At 45.0% G+C, this 19,263-nt stretch overlaps 1 protein-coding gene across 1 annotated transcript in view; it reads left to right on the forward strand.

Moving 5' to 3' along the window:
• Positions 1 to 3,993: 3,993 nt before the first annotated feature.
• The window catches only part of LOC119395814 (venom serine protease 34), an 88,766-nt gene continuing 73,496 nt past the window's right edge, over positions 3,994 to 19,263 (forward strand). Inside the window, exon 1 of the mRNA XM_037662819.2 lies at positions 3,994 to 4,252. Coding sequence (XP_037518747.1) covers positions 4,211 to 4,252 — 42 coding nt within the window. The 5' untranslated portion in view covers positions 3,994 to 4,210. The remainder of the gene's footprint in view (positions 4,253 to 19,263) is intronic.

Consider the following 19,263-nt stretch of genomic DNA (forward strand, 5'->3'; position numbering starts at 1 on the left):
TTGTGTGCTCGTCTTCAGTGCGCTTCTACTCTTCTTAAGCATTGCGTATATAGGCACGCACACATACAAATGCATGCACGAACATACATAAAGTATGGTTGAACCCCCCCCCCCGAAAAAAATTTCTGGCTACGCCCCTGCCGTGCACTGTGCTTTCTGCCGCGGTCTCCACCGTCGCCAGATTCCTCGTTTAACGCGCCCTCTCGCGGAGGCCGGACGCGTGAGGCGCATTACGTTTATTTTGCTGGGGAGCGCGGCGATTGGGACGTGGTGTGCGTAGGAGCACGCTTGTCTTTGTAGACATGCAGACTTGCTTTGCACGAGCGACGACGTTGAAAAGTGCGCCTGCTTAACCGAAGATGCGCGCTCCCTCAGGGCGCTTTCCGCTCCTCGATTCCAAAAGATGATGATATATGGGTTTTAATGGCGCAAGGGCCATGCTTGGCCAAAGAGAGCCATGAATAGTGCTGAAATGTAACAGTCATCCGTGATTTACGATATGTAAGAGATGTGAGCTATGATAGTGTTACGTGGCTGTATTGGGAGCGAGGCCCACTACTGGAGACGCGGGCGCTGCAATCGATGTGACGTGCAGGGTTGGATCACGTGACCTCGCCTCGCCCTGGCGAAGGGAAGCGGACGGTTGAATGCGTTGTTTTTAACCACGATTTCGCTTTTGAACAGCGTTGTTTTGCTCTCATTTCTTGAGTGTGGACTCCTAGAGGCTACACAATCCACAAAAGTGCAGTAAAAGTGATCGGCGGCATGGTACTTTTTGTGCTCCGTGTCACAGTGCGCTACGTACGCGAAGGGCCCAGGCGTGAGCTTTCACTTATACCGCCACCCTGCTTTTCACGAGCATGATGCCGCTGTCACCTGTCTTTCTTTTTTGTTATTTCAAGCGTGTGGTGTTCAAATGGACACCAACCACGAATATTCACGGCAGCATTGTTCACAGTGAGAAATGAATGCGCAAACAGTCCGGTTATGTGTGTTTTAAAATATGACGTAGGCATCGTGCGGATATGTGTGGGAAGCTGTCGTCACGACGATAAAGCGTGTGCGCCGTTGTCTAGATTGTCAGAGATTCACGATAAAGCCGAGAAATCCAGTTATTTTTTCTTTCCGTTATCTTTGCCTTATCCCAGTCTATTTCGTGGCCAGTTGCTTCTGCGTGTTCGGCCAGCGCGTCCGATGAAACCTTTCTTACGTCATATGTGTGCTGCTTGAGTCTGCTGAAAGTTACCTGTCTCGCCGACGTAAGTTCCACCGCTGTTTGACCTCCCCCCCCCCCCCCCCCCCCGCCCTCGTGTCCATTCTATTTGTCCTCGTGTCTTTTCCCGAACACACGGGTTTCCATCAGACTCTCGACTTCAGCCCATCGGGTTCCTTGCTTATATATTATTTTAAAGTGAGCACATAGCTGGTGTCCCTTGTTCTTCTCTGTGTTGTTTTACGCTACACGCGAAAACGTGGCCAGCTTCAAATTCTGATTCACCTTCTAGCAGCAGCCGCTAAGTGCCATACTGCTTATCAATGAAGCTTTATAAATGCTGGACGCTGGCATTTTCATAGCAACATAATATTGCAATTTAAACCAGGGTAAGTTACACCTTGCAGCATGGTCATTCAAGTGCGCAAGTAATAGGGCCGGCAGGCACACGGTGCATTTGCTATCGTAATCGAGCGTGATCGGGACCGTATTTTTCGATCGTGATTGGCCCCATTGTGCAAGCTGGATAACGGAGTCAATCGTCGAAAATTTTCATCCCGAAGTGGCTTGGTGGCGATCGAAAATGCACCGTGTGACAACCTTAGAAAATACGCGCAACGGGAAGCAACAGGTAGATATTAAGGTCGTGCCGCAGACAAACTCATGTGACATGTTATCTAGCTACAACCACGATATATCTTACACCGTGGCTACAACACTGAATGAGGCGCGCGCGTACATATGGCTCTCGTGCGTTTGTCTGCAATCAAATGAGAAGGGTTGCGGCTGCATGAATCTCTTAAGCATATTGGATTGCTTCCCACAAAGAGGAGTAACCGTTTTCGTCGTGCTTCATAGGGCTATGTGTACTAAACAGGAACGTAAATTTGCGCATGCTTGTGTCAATTTTGTGCAAGAACATCTGGGCAGTGCCACCAGTACTTCATTCTTGCGGCTTACGAAGCCGCTGCTCACGGTAAGACAGGTCATTCCGAAAGTCTGCTGTGCCAATGAAACTCAACTTAGTGCCATTTAAAATATCCGCGGCCCATTTTTATACGCAAACCTACAACGAATGAAGTTGCACGGCTGCCCGTATTTCTTGCAGCAAAAATATGTTTATTTGCCACAAGTACATGCTAAAGCCCATTCGACGCAAAATGATTTGTTACCTTTTACAAAAGCAGCGTGCGCGGCGCCCGTAGTTTCCATATCGGTGGCCATAGCAGACGACGCTGGCAGTCAGGACGCTGTTTAAGGCATTATGAGGACGTAACATTTTGTTCTGAGCAGTTATTTAGCATTTCGTACAGTCAGTGATGAAGCCGCAGCAGTATTTTACTGATTTCTTTGAAGTAAAGTACAACAATAATAAAAAAACAGATGTGAAAGCGGCTGCGGGCTGAGCGGGAGAGGGCTGGCGGAGCAATCCAACCTTGCACGTCACAGGGATGCCTCCGCATGGTGGCGCCATGGTATGTCCTGGCGCCCAATACGGGCCTAAAATTCCGCGTGCTAAGCAGGTAAATCATATAAGTGTTAAAATCATGGGGTCGACGTGTAATGTGTGTAGCGGGAATGGGTGGCTCTACTCGTGGTGATAAAACTATAGTGGAGATATATGGCACTAGCACGAATGCCTCGTCAACGCCCTTGACTCCAAGGACCCTGAGGCAGGTGCTTTTTTTATGTAGCTACTGCAGCAGCGACCTGAGGTCGTGTTGCGGATTGCCTGGGTTTATCACGTGAAAATTACGCACGTCGTAAAAACGCGGACAATGAATCATATGTAAAAAGCGGATCCCTACAGACGAACATGGAAATATGCAGTGGAAATTACTGTCAGCAGGGTAATGAAAAGGGCTTCTTTCTGATAGCCTCTAACTCTTTGCACTGAATGAGGATGCGAAACACGGTAAGTGGTTCTCCACAACTCTATCACCTGGGCGTGTCACCAGCGGCAAAAGGTGTGCATGTGTGCTGTATGTGTGACCGATACATAGCCGACAGTGTGTTTCATCTGTGCGGCGTGTTTTGGATGTGAGTGGCCAGTCACCGAGGTGAGATGACGCGTTGGGACTGATAACACGCGCCTCGATAACACGTTGCAACTGAGTCAGGCGCTTCTTCAAACTACAAAGGAAACACACACACACACACACACACACACACACACACACACACACACACACACACATATATATATATATATATATATATATAATATATATATATAATATATATATATATATATATATATATATATATATATATATATATATATATATATATATATATATATATATGTTTATATAAATAATGTGTGTGTGTTTCCTTTGTAGATTTATATTCTCGCGAGGCTGCTTATAGAACGAATATTCAAAGAGTTAGAAATCCATTGCCATTGAGCTGTCCGATTTCTGCTTATGCACGTCTGTTCGCTGGTACCCATATCGTTGTTCGAGAACCGCGCAACAACGCACAATAGAAGTAAATGTGTTGCGGAGACTCCCCGACTTCACATTGTAGTAAGGCCGTGCAGCGTTGCACGCTTCACACCATTTACTTGTTTAGTTGCAACGCGTCATCGGTGCACTTACGGGAGCTGCACGTAAAGAAAGCTTGCGATACGACGTGAAACCGAGAATCCGCAGACGGAGGCGCCTTTTGTTTTCATGTTGTCGCTCGCCGATCGCTTACCTCACAAGCGGATGACGTACAACCCGCACATGAGGGCATGTGCTCGTCGCACGGCTCCCACCTTTTCTCCCAGATGCTACGAAGACTGCAAAGCGATGAAGACAGAGAGCGGGGTTCCCTGCATCGCGCGCAGAGTCAAAGCTCCTTGAAAGTGTTTCACGGCTGAGAAAAGGTGTGCGCGAGCTACTGAAGGGCACGCTTCTGCGAAGAAAAAAGAATACACAATACGAGCTACTGGAAGAGTGAGAGCAAAACGTGCTTTGCCTGTACTAGGAAGAAACGGATTTCAAGGGCAGCATGAAATTTAATACTGCAGCGGTCGCCGTGCTCTTCGTTTCGGTGAGTCAGGCTTCGCACTGTGGTTCTGCCATCGATTGAGGGCTAAGCGGCACTTGGCGCACCTTTTGTCAAAACGCGTTACATAGCAGCTTATAGCTTTATTATGCTTTGCACTTCGTGTAAATGAGGTACAGTGAAACGTTCGGTGGATTACATTTCTCGTTCGGAGTTGTTGGCATGAAGTTTTCAGATTGCCGCCATCTTCAGGATAACAAAAGGTAATAATTGGTCGTGCTGCTTCAGGTTTCTATGCCGATCACTGTCTAACAAAAACTACAGCCTTCATTGAGAAATTTTAAGGAAGTCGGTGTTCTGTACGTAGAGAAAGCTATTACGTTTCAGCACCTTTGTTTTACAATAGTTAAAAGCTGGCGAATATTTGAGGACGAATCCAGGCAGAGAACTGCGAGTGACGCAGAATATACGAGGTGCAGTTGGAGTACATTGAATTGATAATACATTTAAACTTGACGGCAAATACGCATATAAACCTGGTGACATGTTTGAGTGCTGCTACAATTAGCATGTACTCAATCTCCGCAGACGCTCTGACGTGAACGTGAATGAGTTTGTTTTACTTTTGCCTCTTTGTATAGTGCCAGAATTTATGTGAACAGCGCTATCCGCCATTCATTCAGCAACTAACGTAAACGCCTCAAAAATGAACTGCGTCGTTTTTGTTTGCATTGCATGAAGCTACACGTGTGTGCAGGCATGTAGCCAGGGGGGAGGGGGGGGCTTGGGTCCTGCCCCCCCCTGGCGATTTTGGTGAAGTAGGTGTTTTTCTCAAATAGTCTAGGTTTTCAGCAAGTGAGCCCTCATCCCCCCCCCCTTCCCGAAAAAATTCCTGGATACGGGCTTGCGTGTCTGTATAGGCGTGTCTTATAAGAATCTTTAGAAATCTCTTACCGACACCGGAATTTTGGTGAAGTAGGTGTTTTTCTCAAATAGTCTAGGTTTTCAGCAAGTGAGCCCTCATCCCCCCCCCTTCCCGAAAAAATTCCTGGATACGGGCTTGCGTGTCTGTATAGGCGTGTCTTATAAGAATCTTTAGAAATCTCTTACCGACACCATGCGTTTCCATACAACGTGCATGAAGGTGTTAAAATACAAAGGAGGTCGCAGGAATTTGCGTTGCGGAAACTTTTTTGCAAGAAAGCGCGTACACCATTGCATTCTCCTCCTGTTTATCACTATTGAATGGTTCACTAGGGATTATAGTACGTTTTACAAGTCAGCAGGGCTTGAATGTTGCGAATGCCACACTTTATTGAAAGACATCTTACCACTCTGCAGTAGACAGCATCATACGTAGTCAAAGTACTTATTCAAAGTACATATTATTCTCAATCACCTGCTTTCTTTTTTTAAGCGTATAACTTGGCAAGATGCACAACAAGGAAGTGCCGTGTAACACGTTGTACACGAATGTCCTCGGCGCCCTCTTGCGTACACTTCAGCTTTTGCTGAAAACGTCAGATCTTTTTTTTTTCAGTATAGCTTATTTCACTGCATCCTATTTTAGCTCACGTCATCTAGCGCAGAAATGGGGCAATCATTTGCAATCGGCTGCGTCACATTTTAGAATGCGATAGGAAATACATTTATAAATGCAAACTGCAGCGAGTAAAATTTAAGAGCGACCCAACCCTGTAAATAATTATCACTAATAGGGCAATAACTATACATATATACATGAATTTGGATCTTTTTTCAGGATCATTCCGTTTCATTGCAAGCAGATTGGTCCTTTCGCCCCTTGTTATCGACATATACCTGCGTTCTTTGAGAGGCAAATTAAGAAAAGTCATCAAATCCGCGCTGTGTGGTTTTACAGGTTTTCTTTTGCGGCAGGCTTCTAGTGTCAATTACTGCGACATATTAATAAGCGCTTCCCACTTTTGCGGCAGGCTTCTAGTGTCAATTACTGCGACATATTAATAAGCGCTTCCCAGTGCAGAGAAGGTTAAGGTTAGGTGTGTGCGAATATCAATTTTTTCGAATACGAATCGAATACGAATATCCGCCTTCGAATATCGAATCGAATATCGAATATCAAAGGAAAAGTTCATCCACAGTAACAATATTTTATTTAACATGTAGCTATTTGAAAAAAAAAAAAAACATTAACAGCCTGACTGGCAACACAACATACACTGCTATCTCCAGAACACAATGTCCAGGTTAGCACAATGCACATCACAACACAAGCGAATATCTCGGCACAATGAAAGTAATGACTACATGTTATCATGAAGAAATATGAGTTGCTCCACATGATCAGGCAGCAGGCGCTCCCTTGTAAGAGAGACAACCCCCCCCCCCCCGCCACTGAAAAGGCACGCTCGCTTGGAACAGAAGTGGCTGGTATAGGGAAGTACATGAGGCAAAGCTTTGCCAGACTGGGGTATCTGAAGGTGCCTACAGTCCGCCATCAGTCACGTCGGTCACTGTCTTTCTTCAGAAGTGGTCCCGCATAGTGAACGAGTGATAGTGCGGCACGTTACGGCCGCATAATATTGAAAATGTACGGTTACATGATCGCCAACTGCGCTGCACGTCGGAGATGCACCAGCAATAAATCATACGTATTGGGGCGCTCGTCGCAGGCACATATCGTGCTTCCGTGTACTTACGATGTTTATCGCTCCTCTCGGCAACGTTTTTACCTATACAACGCAGCAGAAACATGGAAGACGAGTTATTTTATGCATGATAATCGAATCGCATATTCGATTTTTTTGAATATTCGAAGTTATCGAATATTCGAAACTTTTCGAATACACGATTTTCGATTCGAATACGAATATTTCAAATGTAATATTCGACGAATATTCGAAAATTTCGAATATTCGCACACGCCCAGTTAAGGTGCATTGACAGGGATATTGCTATAATATTCTTGTCTATGAAGCCTCAGATGTCTGCATTTACAAGCGTGAAGAGGCCTGTAACTTGGGCAACAAGGATCGCGCAGCTACAATGCACAATAGTTTCGTAGCTTTGTGGCGACCACGCTACACGGAAATTCACATGGATTTCCTTTGTTGCTTCGTCCTACAAACGCGCGGGTGGCGGTTTTACCTTGCTTGTGAACTTTCAGCACTTTGTGTATCTTCAGTTTTAGTTGGAGTTAGGAATTCGCAGTTTTCATGAAAGATATACGAATATTCAAAACTCGAGAACGATGAACCAAATAGTGGAGTAATCGATTCTCTCTCCAAACCAGTTTACACGAAAATACTATTAGAAACGTTACCAAATAGCTCGCGTCGTACACTTTACAGGATCACAGAAAAATGGAAGGAAAAGACTATGGGCTCTCGTACATTACAAAGCAGACATAGTGTTCCTCGCATATAGCCGTACATTTCCCAAGCTGAGCACTAGCACTTGCAATAAATTGTCATTTACAGATCGAATATTCGAGGATGCATATTTCTTGCCGCCACATCTACATGCAACACCTGTGTTGCTTCATCGAATGCAATACGCATACAATTCACTGTAGCATACCTAATGAAATAGCGGCAGCACGTCCCACGACAATTCAAACCAAGAACATTTGTTCTATCGATGTGCCTTTGCCGCAAATGCTCCGCCATTTTGATTTGATAGCGTACTGTTTAAAAAAACTGCTTCTCCCATCTTTATTTAAATATTTATCTTCTTGCATACACTGTACTGTCGCGATATTGGGAGAGACAACTTTTCTTGAAAACGGCGACTGTCAGATGAGTTCGTCTCTCTTACTTTAGATGGCAGCTACGAGTCCTTGGGTCTTTACTTGGGTCTAAAAAACCTTGTTTTATGAAAGCAGCGACACTCCTCTGCGCGCGCTCGTTTCCTCCTCGATTCTTGTCGCGAGCCCGCGGTGCGCGCTAAGCTCAGCTCAATTTGTCGCCTCGGTTCCCGTGGACGCGCCGCAGCGTTCAATGGAGACGTGTGATTTCGGGCTAGTTGCGCGCCCCAGTGGTGTAGAACCCTTTGAAAAATGATAACATCGAGAACGCTCAAATGAACGTTTATGAAGGGGTTGGTCGCTTCACAGAGCCGTGTGAATTGGTCGTACTAATGTAAAAGGAGTTTTGAGGAGAGTTCTATGGTGCAGACATTTTGTGTGCCACATGATAACATGATTTACACTTCTGCATCTTATATATTTTTGCTTGTGAAATATACCCCTGTGCGTACGTGCACCGCCGGTATTTACAACGCGTCGCATTCGTAATAATTTCGTGGCTAGTACATTGTCCGTCCATGTGTTCATCGTCTCGACGTGAAAGTAGCTTTGTGCTGTGGTCTCCAAGCTGCAGAAAGGTGGTTTTAAGGAATTCCTTGTTAAAGCGAGGATTTCCGGCCTGTGCCTCGAAGTCGATAACAGGAAGTCACCGCGATCATGGGGACACGCCCTGCAGGTTGCCCGTGATTATGAGAAAACCAAGTAACAATTTTCACCCAGTCATGCCTGCGCGGCATCCAAATTCATTGCAAATTAAAGAACTGAAAAAAAAAAAAACGCGATGTAAGCTAGCTGGCGCTGCTCTTCCGCAATACCACTGGCGTACGTGCCATTATTTTTTTCAGGGCCTGCATTTGTTGCGTTTAAGTGACTGAGGCTAACGTCAAAGTAAGCTGGAAGGATAGCGCCTCCGTTAGCCGCTATATCGATTTCTACTAAAACCGCCAGCAATCGTGCCAACATATTAGAGCGCCGGAAAAGAAACGAACGGACAAATAGAGGCGGCACAGATAAGCGCTGAGTTACACCTGAGGTTTGTTTGGGGAAGCACCCGTATTAGTAGCGACACAAGCACGAATCTGCGCGAGCAAAATAGAAAAAAAGCGCTAGTACCGCGCCAAAAAAAAACCGAGATCGAAGGTTAACCATCATATAAGCAGACAGCGTTGCAATTAAGAGATAATCTAGTTTCTTATTGGTCAAGGGAAGGCATGCTGGTACAGGCGTGAACAAGACAAGCCATCTCGGCAGCTGCCTGCTAGATAACGGCTCATTTTCGTCATCAGCATGAACGACACACCCCATATTCATAGCCAGGGTCTCGTTCCGGCAGTCTTGATGCCTTCAGATATTGTACGAAGGCTTATTGGTCAGCTTTCCGCCCGTTGAAAGATCACGTGCTACGCGAAGCCAGCTGGCAAAAAAAGAGTGCGCCACACTCGCCGTTATGGCTGCGAGCGCGCTGACTTACACTCCCAGGTTTGCTTGTACATAAATACTCGATAAAATGGGCGAGAGAACGATCGCCGCCGTAGCTCAGTTGGTTAGAGCATCGGGCGCGTTATCCGAAGGCTGCAGTTTCGGTCCCTTGCCACAACTCGGCGGCGGCAAGCTGTCTTTGCGTCTACTTTACTTTCATCGCATTTATTTTCATCATTACGACAATACAGTTAAAAATACAGTTAACGTCCCCTGTATCGTCATTGGCTTCATTTTCTGTTGGTCTTCATTATTGAACGTTCCCTCGAATGACCATACATGTGTAGTGAACAAGTACAGTTCTCCAACGCAATACACATAATCACATTTGCTAGTGAGGATGTAGCGAGAAACTTGCTTTGTTGTTGTAATGTATTTTACCGAAGCCACCTCAAGCTGGCGCTGCCTCTTCTGAAAATAGAATTCGCATTTCGGTTACGAATGTGACGTGGCCATGATGGTTCCCGACAAACCATGCGCCTGGAAACACGGTAATGCAGTATCACAGCAAGACTTCTAACCTAATAACGTTACTTCTGTGCAAGTGCACATTTTTAACCTTTATAGTTTGAGTCGCGTATGTTGGAGTCGGAGCTAAAATCGGACTCCAATGCATCATGACACGGTGAGTGAGTGGCGTTTATGCTATTCTGAAAAGGGCTATGCATTCAAATATCACCGTCGCTCACATCTCTAAAGAGTGGAAGTCCATGGGCAAGAGGTTAGGATGGCTTAGTTTCTGTCTGTGATCCTCAAGTTCACAGTCAACTTTGCTACTGCCAAAGTCGTGCTGAGTTTTGATTTCATTGCAAAAGATCGAGCTGATTTTTTCATAGCAAAGTCTCGAGGAAAAAAGAACAGATTATGCGTCAGCACATAAGTTTCTTGAATACATGTATAGATATATATGCGCATGATGCACCTCTGCGGAAGAGTACTGACTTGTTAGTTGGCTTTCGTCTTGATTCTTGCCTATGAAAGAATGAATGTACAATACTAATTATAGCGAGGAAGACGATTGCTAAGCTGGCGTTTTCAGCACCAGCGGTCGTATCCGTATCTGCCATACCCTTCTTTGACAGTGCCGAATTCCATCAAATAAACATATATATTAATGTTCCGTTAATTCATAACCGGGCGCGGGTTCGATTCCTGGCCACCGCAGCCGCATTTGATGGGGCGAAATGCTAAAAATTAACGATTATAACAGCCCGTGTATTTAAAATTAGGTGCACGTGAAAGAGCTCCAGGTGGTCGACATTAGTCCGGAGTCCCCTACTACGCATGCCTCATAATCATATCGTGGTGTCGGCATGTAAAACCTCAGCAATTACAATAATTTATCGCCTGGCTTGCCACTTCTGGTGCCTCGTGAGTCGTGAATACTATGGTATGTATAATGATCACATATACATATGAGTAACGCGTGCACGTATGTGTTACACAGAAATATATTAATAAGGCTAAAGCCTTACATGGCTCATGAAACGCGAAAATTGACCGTCGGCGTCTTCGAGATTCGGCGAGACCTGACGATACTTCGCGAGGCCGGCGTCGGCGTCAACACGAATGATGAAAAAAGTAAGCAATATTATTCGCTCAGAAGTCACGTGATACTCAAGTGAGTGCATGTGTGCAGTCAGGCATACCAAAAGTTACATGACCTTACTGTAACATGACGCAATCAATGGCGTCATCCCGTGATCAATTCATGGTCAGCCCGCGATGAATGACGTCAGCCTGGGAGGATCAATTTATCGAATGAAAAGCAAGGCTTTGCAGTACACGTAAAAGCCCGCCAAGTAATCAGTGATGGCGACATACTCTCTCAGCATCCTTGACAGGTTTTTGAAGCAGATGGTTACTAAAATGACTGTAAGCTCCAATGCTATTGAAGGCAAGTGGTTACGCAGCCGGCGCACATATTCTTTATTGAACACTGGTATGACAAATGCTGACATTGAAGTTTCTGTAGTAACGACACCATCAGCACGCGTAAGGATAATGTGTCAGAGTCTTCAAGAAAGTGGCGGGAAACGAGTTGCCGTGTCGTATTGGCGTGTATTTCGTGTTTGCTGTGGTCCGCAAACGGCCCGCGATGGGAATTTGCGAGGCTCAAGTTGGGACGACATTCAGTTTATGTGGTTTGTTTGTGGTGCAACGAATTACATGTGCGATGTTGCCTTGGAAACCAAAAGGTACAGCAAGTCATCGATTATAAGGTGACGCGCAGTAAACCACTTCACACCATTAAGGGGGTTTCACCGTGTCTAACACCCCCACACCTTAGAAAAAGAGGCATTTTCACGAATAAAAACACCCATGTCATGGGCATTTAGCAAATCGTCTTAACACCCCTTTTACTGAAAAGCGTTAAAATGAGAGCTACCAGTCAGGAAGAACGAGTCTTCAAGGACAGTATACCGCGCATATGCACCTAACCGTACACACAAAGGTAGCATTGTAAATGACTAAGTGGACAGAGGGTTTGCGCTACCCAACCACACACACCTACTGTCTGATATTATAGCCTTGATATCTTGAGCCGCCGTTCAGTGCCTGTGGGGATATGCCTGTTCTGCATAATTAAACAGTAAACATTCACAGAATATGCGTGAATTCACGCTGGGCTTGCAGATAGCCCTAAAACAGACAGATCCGTTATGCTAAACTCGCCTAATGTTCACCCTTTCTTAATTAGTGAGTTCCAAGTATTTACTGCCACTCCTGTCGTACGGGCAACAGGTGTTTCGTAACTGATAACACCCTTAGTTCCTGAAGGGTGTTTTAGGCAGAACATTTCTCCTTACTCCAAAGGAAATGCTTTTTGGGAAAGCAATAGAACCTTACGCAAGCCATGTTTGCCCGTTCTCGTTTGGCTAAAGGGTGTTTTTCTTGCTTTAGATTGCCTTAAGTGTGCAAAGTGATTTACAGTGCATCATTGTAGCAACGTTCATATATTTTAGAGCAACGCAGCTTTGTCGTTATTTGCTATCGGAGATGGATCGAAAGGAGTGTATGCGATACGACGTTTTGTCGTATCGTGTGGGGTACAGAAAATGTCACACGGAGGCGTGTACTGCGCGTCCACGTTGTCTCTGCCGCGTTCGCATGTGTAAAAAAATTTTTAAAAAAGGCTAAAATTATCACGTGACCCCGCGAGCCCTTACTTCCTCTTTGGGTGACAAAAAAAGCGGCGTTCGTTTATTATAAATTTCCCGGCAAAACCACACGGGATGGCTTGCACCTTCTGGTCGCCGTAGGTGAATGGATAAGGAACTTCGTGAGTGTTTTTATTTAGGTGTCTTTTTACTTTCCAACCCTCGGCGAATATTTGGTCACATTACAGCGCAGCCGGAGTTGTCGGATTAGTAACACTGGCTCCAAACTAAACAGGCGGATATAATTAGTAAGCTACACATATGAAAGCATTATTTAGGCGTTCCATAACGTGAGCAAGCTTTTTTGGAGCGCCGAATTGTTTAGGCGCATCCGTCTGCAGGCATACATTTGTCATCCCTTTTAACTGCGATAGAAGGGACATTTTGACCATTTAATTCTGAGGGCTTTTTTTCTTTTCCTTCGTAATTTCTAACTTCGGATAAGACATTCAGGTTTAAAGATGGGTGCCCATGTCAAAGAGAAAAAAAAACTACAGAACACTGAAATTTTACATCTTCTGGGTGATATTTAGTCACTTTCGATAGCAGCAGCTACATCCATTAGAAGTTCATAAGGCCAACTTTTCCACGACCTTTTCTCAATAAAACGGGAAGGCAAACATGTCTTCCTTCAGAAGCACTCGCATGTTTCAGCAGACGCTGTTTTATGCTGCCATGTCTCGTGATTAGGGAACTGCGTGTCATACAAGACGTGCTGACATGAACAACATATAGGAAGAACAACCGTGACATCTTTTATTAAAGTGCAGCCCATTAGACCACATCACAAACTGTTCTCTGGTCCTGAGTGCCTTTAGCTTCACAAGCCTTGGAAGTTATACCATGGAAGTAACGCTTGGGTGTGATTTCAATGCCATTAAAAATTTTGAAGTTGTTCAACCTCTTTCTTGTGAGCCGAAGAACCACTGAGATGGCGCCGCTAACTGCACGCCTCGCTCCTTGACGTAATGCTGGAATACTAGAAAGCGAGGTTGAAATAATGTTTGTCATTTTTTAAAGGAAGCTAACAGAACCATTCAGTACGCTCTGCAAAACGCAAAATATCGCCTTATTACTTTTGCGTAGTGGTGCTTTGGCTTCCAGATGTGCACAGCTGAGGAAGCGAGCCAAGACGAGGAATGCTGAGTAGCGTAACAGTGCCTCATTTACATAGGCGTGCTCAAAGGTCTCCATTAGGGGGGCCTAGATTCATCACAGCGCCCCCCCCCCCTCTTGTTTTTCGTAGAGTCCGAAAGAACACACGCTTCGCGATGCATGCAAGTGAAATGAGAACATGCTTCACACAACGGCCTGTCTTCGGTCTCTGGCTTTTCGGGGGACCAAAGGTGGGAAAATGAACAGTTCTTAAAATGGCGCCATTATCTTGAAAAACCTATTTGGACGTACGTTTGCACAATAATGAATTGCGGGACACGTCCAAATAGTATAGGTATGGGACACATTCGGCGGCCCTTTTAGACAATTAGGGGGGTGCCGGCCCTGAGCGCTAACCTACTCTCAGTTATAAAAGGCAGCAATATTGCTGTTTATGACGTGCTCTTCCATCACGTCACGCATTAAAAACTAAAGTGGACAGGCGCGGTTCATGAAGATTGCCCCGTTGCAAAATATCAGCCTTCATCAGGGCGAAGGTCATTCGCTCACATTTTGTTGGCCTGACAATGGAGATTGTGCTCGATCAGTACACGCTTTTCAAAGATACAGCTGCCTTTGAACTTGGGGAGTTTGCTAACGCTGTTTTATAAGTTTGCCACACCAATAATAAAGCCTCCAAACCTACTCGATCTTAGCAGCGGTCATAACATTGTTAGTGCAGTTTCTTTCCTCTGCGTTCGGTTCATGCCCCCAACCCCTTATAGTGCAAGGATATTCCTATCAACACTGACATTAATAAACATATTTTGGCTACGTTATGCTTAACGTTCTAATTGTCGGATGGTACCTTAAATATTTACTGAAAATTAGATTTCAAAAGAACTAAATTATTTAAAATTTTAGTTCTTTTTTTAGTTTTAGTTTTTAGTTCGTTAAATATGAGAGGTTGGCACTTTTGGGTGGCTTCCGGCTAGATCTTACCGCTTTGCAAAAGAAGAAAAAAATAAGAGAACACAACAAATGAAGAGAAACAGCCACCAATATGGCAAGCAGTTGGAAGGGGGCGATTCCTGGATGTCTCTGACTCGTAATTCTGAATTTTCGGACAATTAACAGTGGAATCATATTATCATATCTGGCAGTGGAATCATATTTGGCTCACGGTGCACCTACCAATCGGCGGATTTTTTTATGCTTATGTAGTGTTGGAGAGTACAGTTTGGCTTTTAGCAAATTTCATTATCTCGACTGCTTTTTCCTCGGCAAATTAAGCAGCGGATGGCAGTGAGCTGGTGCGACAGGTATTGGCTGATTTCATGAAAGACGCGCTAGAGTTCGATCCCGGAGGCCACGTACAGCGCCGTGTGCGTCTTGCAGGCCACCCACGGGGTGTCGCTACGTCTCGGCGCGCGTACGTCTGAACTCGAGCAAGTAGCTGCTACGGTCGAAATAAAGTCACGGCTTCGCTGCAATGGCGAAGCAATGAATGCGATAGTAGCAAATTGGAATGTTATACGAACCGAACGGGAATGGATTAAAATCGCAATGTCGTGCGAGTGAGTGAGCTGGCACCTCACTCCTTAATTATCAACCCCCCTCCCCCTGACGTAATTTCTGGAGTAAGAAAATATGGCAGCTGGAGCGAGCGAAGCGACCTTATTGCTGTCTGTGGCTTCAACAAAAACTTTGCAAAGCCCACATAACGCGTACAAAGGTATAAGCCGTCTGCTGATCACTGTAAAGATACGGCGCGTGACATCGCGAGCGACTGCGCCCGCCTACCAATGTACATGGGAGGGACCCCTCCGGGACCCTCCTATGCACCATCGCGCGACGGAGGTGGCCGGCGCCGTTCACATGAAGCAATCATCGGCTGCGCTCGCACGCTTTCAGTGGCATAAACAATATGCGGCGCGCTGGGTGTCCTTCTCAATTTGGACTTTGTAAGGAACCTCACCGTGGCAGTGAGGGTGACAGCGACAGAAAAATTCGCCTAGAGTGTTCATAGAATTGCTATCACCATAAAATAAGACATAATACTCTCGCAACGCGCGACCACGGAACTTTCGGGCCTCTCATCTTTCCCTTGGCAACCTGCCCTGTGTAACTTACACATCGCTCATGGCGGCACACTGAAAGGGCTGTAACTGCACTGGTATGGCGGACTTGTAATATAGTTTCAGGAGGAGATTCGTTGATTGGAAAAGTTAAGTGATTCTACAATAACTCGGAAGCTAGCTGCAGCACCACTTTAAACATATCTCGTGCGAACGAAGCACGTCCTTGGTCACTTTAAGTGCGGAGCACATTAGGGAGCTGGGCTGTCGTAGGCTGTGATCGTATGCTGTAGGCGTAGCTTGGCGTAACGCAGGCAATACCACGTATAGCATAGCCATCTGAGCGCGTGCTCGCGCCAAGTGGAAGTCTTCTTCCTCTTGTTCTTCGAGCGCAGGCACAGCCACGTATACAAATTGAAAAAAGAGGAGGCAAGCGAGAAATTGAAAGAGAGAGAAAGAAATGAAAAAAAAAATGGGAACGAAAATAGAAATAAATAGAAATAAAAAGAAATACACAAAGAAGAAATTGGAAAGGAAACAAGAACGAAAAAGAGAAGGAAAGAAAGAGAACAACAAAGAGAAACAAAGAAGGCTACCCAGCTCCGCACTTCCTTCAGCCTTGGCACCACTAGTGCAAAGCTTCGTTAACATTTTTTTACGGGAGAAGCACCTTAGGGTCTCGGCATTTCCGCGAGCACTGTGCATCGACGTCTACTGCCGCGGCGTGCATCGTCGTCTGCTGTCGAGACGGTCAGTTTGCTTGAACGCAAGAGAGGGCGCCACCGCCTCAGCGCTCGCCGTGTGGCGACAGAGCGAACGGCGCGCGTTGACTACGGGAAAGCCGCTTCTGCGATGAACGCTGAACGACCAGCGCGCAAGGGACAAGAACGCGCCTTCGCCTGCGAGAGACAACACCGACGCAGGCAGCGCCTGCTAGTGAGTTTCTTGATGAAAAAAAAAAACAGACTGGTCGCGCTGCACAACCGTTCACCGGCCACTCCGTATACAGGGTGTTTCAAGAAATGTGTCCAACCTTCTCAAAAAATCAGGAAAATGCGATATTTGCTCGAGGCTTTAAGAATTACTTTTTCTGTAGCGGCAGAAATCTTAAGGTAGTTAAGGACATCAATTAGGAAAGTAATTAAGAAAGTTACATTAATTAACTTTTTAATTAGTGGAGTTAGATGATTGTGTCAAATGGGAAAATTGAAGTATATATATATATATATATATATATATATATATATATATATATATATATATATATATATATATATATATATATATATATATATATATATATATATATATATATATATATATATATATACACACATCTGTTTTTTATAACGGAGATGTATGTGGCCTATTGGTAGCGTCACCGTTGCACCATCCCGTGCCAAAGAGCGGTAACCATTTCGTTCATTTGCTTTTACGTTGTTTTTTTAAATGCGAAGCATTTCTTAGCGAACTTCTGCGACTTTGAGCGTATCTATCTAGCCGCCTACGACTTTGTGCTCTCCTGGCCGTTTCGTTAATAGGATCTACACCAAAATTGGTATGGCGTAACATGACCTTATGACGAACATAAGTGACAGGTCATCTGTCCTACTGTAATCTGTTGCTACTGTACTGTAATCTGTTATCATCCTACTGTAATCTGTTGCTGTGTCTATATATTACTATTTAAGTTATCACTTTATGTCACTTTGTGAACGATTGTTAATGATTTCATTTTCTGATTGTTCCTGTTGCTGTAACCCCCTTTCCCTGCCTTGATCTCATATGAGATTGGCAGTATTTCTAAATAAATAAATAAATAAATAAATAAATAAATAAATAAATAACATGACAATCATGATATCCATGTCATGAACGACATGATTTACATGCCACTGTTTTTGTTTTGAGTGAAACCTGCCTACAATGCCTCCCTGGCTGTACACGAAAGCCAACCACATAAATGAGTGTATAGGTCAAAGCATCTCCGCCACAATGACCGACACCTCGCGTATCAGAGCTCAGAAGAGCCTTTAGATAAACAGCCGTCACTCGAAGGTTGCTCCAAATAAGAGCAATAGTATTGACTTTTGTGTTGCCGCCGGCAGCCTGAGTCGCGTCACCTAGGCATGTCTCCTCGCGTGTGCGGAGCATACTTTAATGCGCTGCTCGACGAAGTTAACCGGACAGCTGGCGCCTATATAACCTCGGCTGCGAAAGACAAAAAACTCGAGACGCTGAAGTTGACAACAATCGCAGACGCAAACGCCCTTTCATTCGTAGGCAGCGAACTTTACGCACTTCTTGACAGACGGATGAATATCCGCGATTTCGCGAGACTGTGCAACGGTCAACTACGTGCAAACGGTGCCAGACGCTCATTTACGGCGTCGTGTGTACAGTGATTAGAGCTTCACTATAGCGAGCAACTTATATTTTAGAGTCGTCACCATTCGGGTTTCATGAAATCATTCTGAGCCATCCTGCGTCATGCCGAACTCTCTCTAAGATATGTGCGCACAACAAATGCTCTTACAAGATTCAATAGTGCCTGTATGAAGCGTGCTTGAAGCAGCTCTGTTAGATATACAGCCGGATGCAGAATACTGCCGTTTCCGTAGGGCAGTACCGAATTGAAGGGCTGCATTTTTAGAACGCAGATGTCTTTCTCTTTTTTTTTTGAGCCACAGAAACGCTGTACACTAGGTATGTGCTGCCAGGGTGGCATGCGAGTGGAGCATGTCTTCGTTGGTGGTGTAATTATGAAATTAAACCGGGGGTAACGGTTGATAGTTGGTGGAATATTCCGTGTCCAGTGCAAACAATGATTTCCCTCGATGAAAAAAATGGCTGTGCCGATGCGCATATCTTATTTCAGATTTATTAAAGCTAAGACGTGGTTTAACTGATGCGCATATTCCGGTCGAAAAAGGCTCTTGAAACTCTAACCAGAGAATTCTGCCAGCGTACATAAAGGCGCCTACATGCTACTCTGCATAGGGGAGGGCATTGAGGACAGAAAGGCCATAGGAGGAGGAGGGCAGGAAATTGGTCCAATACTGGCATTCAAGGCAGCAGTGTACGGAGACTGTCATACGTTATTGGCATCTACGTTTATGAAATTGTGGATTCTAGCTGCAGTATATTTGCCGAGGGTTGCAGAAACTATTCACCAAAGATGCTCTCAGGCAAAAAGATAAAATAACACATTCGTTGGAATAGTTAAGGAAACTCGAGTCAAGTTCAATCGGCTAACTTAAAAGAATGCCACAATTCATGAGTGCATCTATGAGACAAGTTGTAAGCGGCATTCAAGTGCAGATGCGGTTGTGTACTACGAAAGCGCAGTTGGTGTTTTGCACACCTCTATGAAACAAGGAATGCACACCTCTATGAAACATTGTGAACTAAACGTTTGCGTATGCATAATGCGTGTATGTGAAACTGCACGTATTA

The sequence above is a fragment of the Rhipicephalus sanguineus genome, chromosome 6 (assembly GCF_013339695.2).
Source record: "Rhipicephalus sanguineus isolate Rsan-2018 chromosome 6, BIME_Rsan_1.4, whole genome shotgun sequence".
Lineage (NCBI taxonomy): Eukaryota > Metazoa > Arthropoda > Arachnida > Ixodida > Ixodidae > Rhipicephalus > Rhipicephalus sanguineus.